The sequence below is a fragment of the Leucoraja erinacea genome, chromosome 4, assembly GCF_028641065.1.
Source record: "Leucoraja erinacea ecotype New England chromosome 4, Leri_hhj_1, whole genome shotgun sequence".
NCBI classification, from domain to species: Eukaryota; Metazoa; Chordata; class Chondrichthyes; order Rajiformes; family Rajidae; genus Leucoraja; species Leucoraja erinaceus.
The window spans coordinates 32,338,125-32,349,151 of NC_073380.1; the positions used below are offsets into that span (position 1 = coordinate 32,338,125).

At 38.3% G+C, this 11,027-nt stretch overlaps 1 protein-coding gene across 5 annotated transcripts in view; it reads left to right on the forward strand.

Annotated features, from left to right (window-relative positions):
• The window catches only part of pde7a (phosphodiesterase 7A), a 101,476-nt gene extending 91,356 nt beyond the window's left edge, over positions 1-10,120 (forward strand). For all 5 annotated transcript variants that reach the window (XM_055633972.1, XM_055633971.1, XM_055633970.1 and 2 more), the window contains 5 exons: positions 1,277-1,368; positions 3,938-4,082; positions 6,110-6,206; positions 6,592-6,672; positions 8,369-10,120. In XM_055633972.1, the coding sequence (XP_055489947.1) occupies positions 1,277-1,368; positions 3,938-4,082; positions 6,110-6,206; positions 6,592-6,672; positions 8,369-8,547 (594 nt within the window). In that variant the 3' untranslated portion in view covers positions 8,548-10,120. The remainder of the gene's footprint in view (positions 1-1,276; positions 1,369-3,937; positions 4,083-6,109; positions 6,207-6,591; positions 6,673-8,368) is intronic.
• The last annotated feature ends 907 nt before the right edge of the window (positions 10,121-11,027 follow it).

An 11,027-nucleotide genomic window follows, 5' to 3' on the forward strand; every position in this document is an offset into this window, starting at 1 on the left:
TGTTTGTGCTGAATTACAAAACGGCCTAATATAGCAAAACATGTAATTATTATGGATGAAATAATTCAAGGTTAAGAGGATAACAAAAGATAATTAAAGAGACTGGACAAGCATATGCTGAGATGTTATTTTAATGATTTAATTTTAAGTTTTGCACAAATTGGGATAAGCTGAAAACTTCAGGTCAGTGACATGACGGAGTTCTTGAATATTTCTGGATAGTTTTTTTGTAACAATATAGTTTAGAAAAGTCATAATAGAAGTGACTTAATGTAATGTAGTCAGTTAATGTAATACAAAAATGTCCTTGCAAAAGTTTGATCAGAGGCAACAACATGTAAAAAAAATTATCACCAATATACAAGCATTATTTCCATTATATGAGGGGAAAATGGTTGGTCGGGAGCATTAAAAACAGTGATATTATAAATGAAAAAGAGGAATTTCTGTACATGTTGATTGATTATGATATATCATTTATAATAGGAAGAGAATTATATGGTTGTCTGATTAATTTTGAAAGGAAGTATTGTTAAATCAGGGATAGACCCTCTGTAAAATTCATGTATGGAAAATAACAGTAAGAAAGAAAAAAATGACATGAAAGAGTGATAAATCTCCAGAATTAGATGGTTTCCAATCTAGGATTTCCTATCCAACGATTCTATGTTTTGTTCTAGTAACTGTTTATAACTGGACCAGGATATTGGCAATGTTACTATGAAGCATCACAGAGTTGAACTTCCACACTATAATGTTGCCTGAAATGACCCCTCCTCAGCTTGTAAAGTTCTGAAGCCTTCAGTTATTTTGTTGCTGAACCTCCTGTGTTTGAATACTTCCCCATTGCACTCTTCAAACTTGAATATCATCCATATTATCTGTGAAACCTGTGCCTACTGACCTACTTTAGTTCCTGATTAATCATTGGCTGTTTTCTTTAAAATCCTCAACTTTGAGTTCAAATTCATGCATGGTCCAGCCTTTCCATTTCTACAATATCCTTCAACCCTCTGACATATATCTAAGTCCTCTTATTCATCCTTAAATCTAATTATTCCATTATTGGCTGTGCTTTCAGGTTATATCACCTCAAGATCTGTAATTCTCTCCTTAAACTCATCCTCCACTCTATGTTTCTACCTTAAAACACTCTTTAAATCTTGTCTGCGCCGAAGCTTTTCATAATCTATGTTAATATCTCCCATGTGACGGTGTCAGTTATAATTTAAATGGAAGCTGTTTTTGCAACTAATTATTTTTCCTTTGCTCTCAGAATACCTCGGTGTTAGAAAACCATCACTGGAGGTCAGCAGTGTGCGTTCTTCATGAATCAAAATTATTTTCACATTTTTCAGTTGAGGAAAGGTGTGTATCTGATGGTTTCCTCAATATTATGCCTGCAGGTTGCAACTATATCTATTGCATGTCTGAAAATTAGAACAAATGCTATAATGTATAACTATTGATTCTTATTTTAAGCGGCTTTTGCTTTGGTTCTTTTTTCTAACTTGCGTGTTTCTACCTTTGTTGACGAGACAAAATATATATGTTTCCCTTAATCCAAGTTCCAATAAGCGAGTTTGGTATTCCGATTGCGCATGCCCAGGTTGTAGGTCACTCGCTATAAACATTGTCGGTAGCTGTGAATCTGCATGGGTGCAGACCTGCGTTTCATTTGTGGTCGTCCCGGGGTCGGGTCTCTGGCTCTGCTGGTGCTGTTGAGTTGTTGCTGGGCTATCCCCGTCCCCTCCCGGGTGTCCCATCCCTGTCCTGGGGGGTGGCCCTGGACTGGCGGGGCAGTGCCAGCCCCGGACTTGCAGCCGGCTCCCGGGGGGCTCGTTGGCTGTGCCTCTCGCCTTGTCCAGCGGCTGTCAGTTGGCCCCCTCGATGCCGGTGGTCATCGGCCACTGTCCGGTCGGTCCAGGGCTGTTGGTTGGCCCGGCGGGGCAGGCGTGGTTGAGCTGGGGTTGGCGCATCTCCGCGCTGGCTGTGGGCCGCCGCTCCTCCAGGCCGCTGTCCCATCGTTCCGGACGTCTCCGGCCGCCCCCTGGGCGGCGCCGGGTACCCAGGTTCAATCCTGGCTACAGATGAGGCGCAGGTCTGTGTGCACGCAGCTGCCGAGAATGTCTCTCCCTCAGTCCAGTCTCCCCTCTCCCACTCGCATCAGCCCCCTCTATCTCGCTGTTACACCCCGCTCTCCCGCTACCTGGCACCCCCATTCCTCAGTTTAAATATATTTTTACACGTAAATCATGAATAAAGATAAGAATTTATACACAGTTTATACAGTCAGCGTTTTGTTAGCTTTTTCTTTATAGTGAGTGACCTTTGACAAAGTTTCACCTCCGGTTCCTCTTTAAATCTTTAAACCCCCTCTCAGCTGAAGTCTATGCTCTCTAGTTCTGGATTTCCCCTAGGCTGGGAAAAATACTCTGTGCCTTTGCCCTATCTATCCACCTCATGATTTTATACACTTTTGTACAATCACCTTGTAGACCTCTGCACTTTAAGGAATAAAGTCCTAGCCTGTCCAATCTCTTCCTATTGCTCAGTCCCTGATCAAATCTGACAATATCATTGAAAATTTTCTCTGCACTCTCTCCAGCTTACTAGCATCTTTCTTGTAACACGGTGACGGAAACTCAATATAATATTCCAGGTGATGCCACGCCAATGTTTTGTACAACTGTAACATAATGTCCCAATTTTTATGGTCAATTCCCTGACCAATGAAGGCCTTTGTGCCAAACGCCTTTTCACCACCTTGTCAACCTGCTATGTTGCTTTCAGATAACTATGCAATTGTACTCCTAGAGCCCTTTGCCCTACAACGCTCCCCTACCATGCACTGTAAAGGTTTTGTCTAGGTTTGGTTTTGTAATATGCATCACCTCACACTCATCTGAATTAAACTATTAGCTATTCCTTGTCCCACTTACCTAGATAATTAAGGTTCTGCTGTAGTTCTTGATAACCATCTACGACACTTATTTTAGAGTAATCTGCAAAGTTAGTATCATGCGTTGTACATTCTCATTGGCTGTTAAATGTTCTGCTGCCTATGCCCTGAGCAGTAGAGTACTGTTTACGGGTATTTCCTCTCTCTCATTTTATTACAATTTAAAGCTCTTTAAGACCTAGCCCTTTTTCGAAAACTTTTAGTCACATGTCCAAATATCACTTGTGCAGCTCAGTTTTGTAACAATCTTATCTAGGAAAGAACTGCAGATACTGGTTTTAATCGAAGGTAGACAGCAAAATGCTGGAGAGAAGGAATGTGTGACGTTTTGGGTCGAGACCCTTCTCTCCAGATATGTTGCCTGTCCCGCTGAATTACTCCAGCATTTTGTGTCTACCTTCAATTTGTAACAATCGTGTTGATTCTATAAAGCATTTTGTATTGTTTCATTGTAAAGTCGTGTTACGGTAACAAATCAAAACTCCATCATCAAAGATTGCTGCTTATGGTTTTTGACCCTAAATGTGTAGTAATGCAATGGATGCTTTAAATTTAAGAGCAAAGACTTCCAATCTTGATCCTTTGTCTTCATGTTTTTCCTGGCCTTCTTTGTTGATTAGTTTGAATGTCCTGTTAAGAATTGTTCTTGCTGATAGGATGATTTGTGTTAAATTAGCTGAAAAATTTGCTGGTGGTTTCAAAGAAATGCCCATAAAATTTCAGGTTCCACTTATGGCATGGTATTAAAGTATGATTATTATTAATGGATATGTCAAACTGTTGACCAACGTAGTCTAGAAAATATTTCAATGGATAAAACAAGAATTTATTTCAAGTGGAAAAAGTTGAAGCATCTATATCTGTTCTAAGTAATAAAAGGCCTGACTGGAATACTATCTCACTGCTAAATGTAACATTTAGTTTTAAATCTTTCATAAAATAATTGACAGCTGTGTTTGTTTTTCTTCTTTGAAGCTACCAAATGGAAAGACAGTTGGGTTCCTTAATTCTAGCTACGGACATAAGTCGCCAGAATGAGTTTCTATCACAATTACGAACTCATTTGGACATGAGTGACTTATATTTAAATGATGCCCGCCATCGACATTTCATGCTGCAGGTAATCTTTCTCACAATTTGTTTTGTTAGTTAAATATTTTTGTGGTTGTGTTTTCTGTTGTAGGCCTAATTCAAACTTATTTTGCTTCGTATTTAAAAGGAATAATATTGTCTACATTTCTCCACATAACGTCTACATGAATTTGCAAGTTTTTGTTTATTTTTAAATTATGACTTTTGATGAAGACATATTTTGGTGTTTTGTGAAGTTTTAATAAAAGGGTCTCGTTATATGGTGCTTTTCATAATATCTCAAAGATCTTAATGGACAATCATGTACTTTAATTTAGATTAGCTTGTTGTGAGGGATCTAGGAGTATGGGTGCATGGTTCCTTGAAGGTCGAGTCGAAGGTGGTCAAAAAGGCTTTTGGTACTTTGGCCTTCATCAGTCAGAGTATTGAGTATAGAAGTTGGAAGGTCATGTTGCAGTGGGATAAGATGTTGGTGAGACCGCATTGAGAATATTGTGTTCAGTTCTTGGCACCATGTTATAGGAAAGATATTGTCAAGTTTGAAAGGGTTCAGAAAAGGTTTACGAGGATGTTGCAAGGACTTAGAGGGTGTGAGCTGCAGGGAGAGGTTGAGTATGCTGGGTTTCTATTCCATGGAGCGCAGGAGGATTGCGGGTGATCTTATAGAGGTGTACAACATTATGGAGTAGATGCACAGAGTCTCTTGCCCAGAGTAGGGGAATTGAGGACCAGAGGACACAGGTTCAAGGTGAAGGGGAAAAGATTTAATAGGAATCTGAGGGGTAACCTTTTCACACAAAGGGTGGTGGGGTTTAGTCCCAGTTTAAGAAACAATTAGACAGGTACATGGATAGAGGAATATGGAACAAGTGCAGGCAAGTTGGACTAGTTTAGCTAGAACATTGTTGGCCGGTATGATTGGTTGAGAGTCTAATAACAGTGTGGAAGAAGCTGTTCCGAAGTCGACATTTGGGCACTCAAGCTCTTGCGTCTTCTTCCAGATGGTATGAGAGAGAAAATAAAGTGTCCATGGTGCTAAACATTCTTGTTGATACTTTTACCTTGATACAATGCATCATGATAATGGAGTGGAGAGATGGAAGTGATGAGCCTGTGATTCCTTAAAGTGCATCAATGTGGTGCTGATGAGATGGATGCCTTGGAACTTGAATTTGTTGACCATCTCACCACCAATCCCATCCTCCCCACATCAAGGTATAGGTCAACAACTAATTGTTTTTTTGTTTTGCTCTTTTTAAGGTGCTAGGTTATCGTTCTGATACCATGATGTAAGGTGATCTGTTGCTAGCTGTCTCATTGTTCTTAATCTAGTTGCTTATTCGCTGTTGTAATGTAGAAAATGCCCGTCAGCACAGCAGAATCTTGAGTAGGTGGGCTTAATGTTCCTTGCAAGTAAGTGTGAGGGTTTGCATTTTGGTAAGTCAAACCAGGGCTGGATCTTCACAGTTTATCATCGGGCCCTGGTGAGTGTTGCAGAGCAGAGTGATGTCATAGGCAGATAGGATAGTAGTGAAGGCCTTTGGTACATGGTGCTTCATCAGTCAGGGTATTGAGTATAGAAGCTGGTTCATTATGTTACAGTTGTACAAGACATTGATAAGGCTGCATTTGGAGCAATGTATTCTGTATTGGTCACCCTGCTATAGGACAGATGTCATTAAGTTGAAAATAGCGCAGAGAAGTTTTACGAGGATGCTGCCAAGACTTGAGGGCCTGAGCTACAGAGAGATTGGGCAAGCCAGGACCATTTTTCCTTGGAGCAGAGGAGGCTAAGGGGGATCTTATAGAGGTGTATAAAATCATGAGAGGAATTTATAGGATGCACAGAGTCTTTTACCATGGGTAGATGAATCAACAACCAGAGGACATCGTTTTAAGGTGAGAGGGAAAAGATGTAATAGATCTTATGATTTGTGGTTAACAATAAATTTTTAAATGGTTAAAAACAAATCCTATAAGTGGCAGGCTAATGGAAGACAAAAACATTTAGAAATTAATTCTGGCTGCTTAAGTAAATGTATGTTCTTTTTACAGATAGCACTGAAATGTGCAGATATCAGTAACCCATGCCGGACTTGGGAACTGAGTAAACAATGGAGTGAAAAAGTAACCCAAGAATTCTTCCATCAAGGTATATTTGAGGCAGAGTGACCAAATGTTAACTAAACTTTCTCACTCGCCCCCACCCAAGATTATTGGCTGTTGGAAATATCAAGAGAAATGTTGTCTTGTTAATAGAGTGTAAGATCTATCTCAGCTGTTTGGCTAATTGAGTGCCTACTTGTGAGATGCAGTGAATACATTAAAATCATGGAATTGGAGATTTAAAATTCCTAGAAAAGGAAATGGTTTAGGTAATAATAGCTATATCGCTCAAAATTCAAATCAAGTAAGGCAGTGACCGCAGGGTGTTTATATTGTGTAACTGTTTAGGTGAAATAATGCATTAAAAAGATAACATGGAATTTTCAGTATAGAACCAATGAGATCATTCATATTGTTTTTTTCTTATGTAGGGGATATTGAAAGAAGATATAAACTAGATATAAGTAAGCTATGTGATCGCCACACAGAAACTGTTGCCAACATTCAAATAGGTGAGTGATTTAAGTTTCAGCAAAATACAAAGCAATTGCCTCTTGTTATATTTAATGACCACAGTTATTTTGACAATCGTGTAACTAGTGAGATGGAAAAGAACTTGACTTGCAATAAATGTGGGCAATAATATTAAAACATGGACATACTTATATACTGAAGTAAAATGGAGAATAGGCAACGGAATATAGATCAGGTGTTCATTTTTTTCTATTCAATCTTTAATATTTTTAGACAATTGAATATCATGTTTATTGGGTTGTACACAACTTGCTTCAGGATAAGAGAGGATCAGTAATTATTGGACTGACTTAATTTTTTTGATGATGTGCCAAAGGTGATCGATGAGGGTATTTTCTACATGGATGTGGTTATTTTCTACATGGATTTTAGTAAGTCATTTGATAAAGTCCCCCATGGTAGACTAATCCAGAAGAATGAGATGCATGGGATTAATAGATACTTGGTAATATGAATTTGGAACTGGCTTAGAGGACAGGGTTGTGGTGGAAGAAAAATATTCTATGACCAGTGAAGATCTGTGCTATGACAGTTGCCGTTTGTGATATATAATTTATATATATAATGATGTGGATCTAAATGTCAACAGGTTGGTAGGAAGTTTGCAGATGACACCGAGATTGGTGGGGTTGCGGACTGTGAGGTCAATGTATACAGCGGAATATAGATCAGCTACAGAAATGGAAGATATTTACTCCAAGCATGTGCGAGATGTTGCACTTTGGGAGCTAAAATGTAAGGGGAAAATATACATTTGCACAATGTACAGAGGAACCTTGGGGTCCACGTTCATAACTCCCTGAAAATGGCAACACGAAGAGAGTGGTAAAGAAGACATATGATATGCTTGCTTTCATAGGTTGGGGCATTGAGTGTAAGAGTCAAGAAGTCATGACGCAGCTTTGTAGGACTTTGGTGAGCCTCCATTTGGAGTATTGTGTGCCGTTCTGGTCGCCCCATTAAAGGAAAGATTTGGAGGCTTTGGATATTAGTGGTTATTAGCTACAGGGGACGTTTGACAGGCTTGGATTGTTTTATTTGCAGTCTGAATCATTTTCACAGGATGGGGAAAAAACAAATACTTGAGGGGTAGCATGTGCAGGGCAAGTTTTTTCTATAGAGGAAGGATGAGTGCCTGTGGTAGTTGAAACAAATAGTTTGGTGACATTTAAAAGTCTTACGGATAAGCATATGGGTATGCAGGGGATAGAGGGATATGGGTTATGTGCAGGTAGATGAATGATGGTCTTGGCATCATGTTTGGCACAGACATTGTGAGCCAAATGGTGTGTTCTTGTGCTGTTCTATGTTTGGTGATGTATATTACTGAAAGTTGAGTGTAAATCCTAATTGTTAGAACACATGTTGTTTGAATGTTGAACTAATAACTTTATAGGCATATTATAGCAAAGATATGACAATTATTGTTTTATTTTAACCTACTTGAAATCATTCTTGCCTGTAACCAGGAAAAGAGCAAGTAAGTGGCACATTTTTAATCTAATAGTTTAATTTGTGTTCTTTGTTTAGAGCAAAAAATCTTTACAACGCTAAAGTTGGCTCAGGATGAATTTGCTCATTTACTTGAGCTTTGTGTAAACACTGAAGATTAGTTTATTAATGGTCATTTAAATTTGTGTTCATGTCATTAACAAACGTTACTTTGTTTACCAGGTTTCATAACTTATGTAGTGAAGCCTCTTTTTGTGGAATGGTCTCGCTTCACCGACAGCACACTGTCACAGACAATGCTTGGACATCTTAGTTTGAATAATGCTAGCTGGAAGGGATTATTACAAGAACAGACCCAGGGTAGAGAAGATACTAACTCGGTTTGCCGGGAAAAGGACTGATTTATACCTCAGGAAAGCTGAGAATGATTTCATCTCACTGACTCCTCTCATTCTGAGGGAGATGGACAATGAATTTTCAGCCTAATAAACTGAAGGCAAATGGGATAATTATTTTGGTTGAAATATACTTGTAGACACTGACTGCCACAGTTGTATGCGTAGTCATGTTGACATTAATGTAATTGAATGCTTTCTTCAAAGCATCATGTTGCTTTTTTTTTGCTCCTAGCAAGACCTGAACATAAGCAATACACAAATACCTCAGTTGGCTTTTGTGAGACATTGAGCACATATACTGCAGTGGTGGCTACACTGAACATAATGGGAAAAGGAGGGTGGCAGTGTCCCAAGAAGTGCCATTTATTAATGGTTAGTTTGAATACTGTAATACAGATTGATACTTGCAATTTCTGCACTTGGGGTTTTCTGTGTTTTTTTTTTAAAGGCTAAAATATGAACTTAATGAAAATATTCTTTTGTTGGTACAAGAAGAGCTTTTATACTCTTCCCACCATTTCAATGACTGAATGCATGCAAAGAAGCCAGTCCTTTTCTGCCTCAGAGATTTGTTTACAATGCTGTATTTTTGATACTTTGGTTCTGGTTCTGGTTCTTGCCTTGAAGCATAGTGAAAAAGGGAACCACTAATTTGGGAAATGCTCGTTGGTAAGAAGATAGAACAAAATATGCTGCAGTTTGTTTTTAATCTTTTGTGATGCCATTTAAGTTTCCATGGAAGCCTCTTCTGCCATGGTGTTCCTTTAGTGCACTGTGAATCCAGCCTTCATCTCTGGTCATAGCCAAGCTTATATAGCAACAAAGTGCTGCTGGCCTTTGCCTTTTTAGGGGAGACTTAAAGAAACAACTTAAAAACAGATTAATGGTGAAGTCAAAAGTAGTTTACATGTATGAACTGCACTTATGATAACAACAGTAGTTTATAATAAAGATCAACTCAAGATATCTGTCTGCCTGAACCAAGTGATAATGGCATGTCTGGAATCTGCACATCAGAGCATACTGCCACCTTCACCATTGTTTTCTTCAAAATGTGAAAATATGCATGAATTAAACAGCCAGATTGAAGAAAAAATGCTAAAATGCCTTAAAACTATGCACAAAGCTAAGTGACCAAATCTGTTTTTATTTTTAAAGAAGTGCATTGTTCCTCGACCTTTTGCGAGTGAATTGTTACTCCCCTGTGGGCCTTGTCTGATGTGGGGAAAAATAAACCCTTTGTAGGATAATAAAATGTTCTTTTAAATTTCAAACATTCCATTTTGTATTTTACAATGTTTTAAATAGTTGATTATGTACAGTAAGCACAACTATCTTAAGTTTGGCATTTTCCAATGAAACAAATTGGTGCTTTTCTCTTTAGTTTTCTTGTATTTCAGGACTGTTTAAGGAAATTCTGTTTACAATTTGTTGCAACAGCCATTTTTGAGAGATGAAGGCTTCAATGTTAAGTTTAGGAACGTTACCAGGTTGTTGGCAGAGTTGCTACATTCATATTTTGATATGCCTGTTGCTGTTTAAAATTTTAAATAAAAACATTGACATACCTTTTAAACTACTTGCCTGCTTGATTTAACATTTTCAATATTTGGAAATTCAATATATTTTGTACATATTCCATTGAATCAATTATGTCAAATTTTACTGCAGAGCTACAGAAACTAATATTAATTTTAACTGTAAAAAATAGGAAAGCACTGAACATGATCTTTAAAAAAATGCTGTTCGCAAAACCAGTATTGAGCCACGATATTTAGAAAGTATAATAACTTTCAGTCTAATAACTCAATCAAAGCAAATATTAGCAGTGAAGTTATATTTATCATCTACATATAGTGAAATGGAAAATGATACAGAAATACAACAAAACCACAATGTTGCAGGAGGAGCCTACAGCCCCCCCTCCCTCCTGATGTTGGCAATTACTATATATTGACAGTATACCTATATTGTATATAGGGATACAAATCATGCAACCCATAATGGCCCAGTACATAAGTGCATGTGTTTTGAAGGTCAGATATGCTATTCAAATCACTTCGGAGGGCTACTTGCAAGTCATACATAAGCAGATACTGATTTTTAGTACCATATAAGTCTTCAGCACTCCATTCACCACGCCATGGAACTCCTTCCGGCTAGTTGATGTTATAAAAATCTTTCATAAGATACTTTTCAGCTAATGTGGCAATAATTTCTAGAGACACAGTTTAATGTGCTGACTCAATATTTCTCCTTCACTGAGCTTGTATAAATTCCGTCGGACTTGAGTATTTTCTGTGGCTGCAGCATTTTGATTTAAAACATTTCCCATGCTCTTAAATGCACCTAAGCTTCACTCTGCAACAAGCAACAAACCAATTGGAAAAAGAAGATGTTACCAGGATTCAATGGCCTGAACTACAAGGAAAGGTTGGGCAGGCTAGAACTTGATTCCTTGGAGCACAGGCAGCTGTGGGATC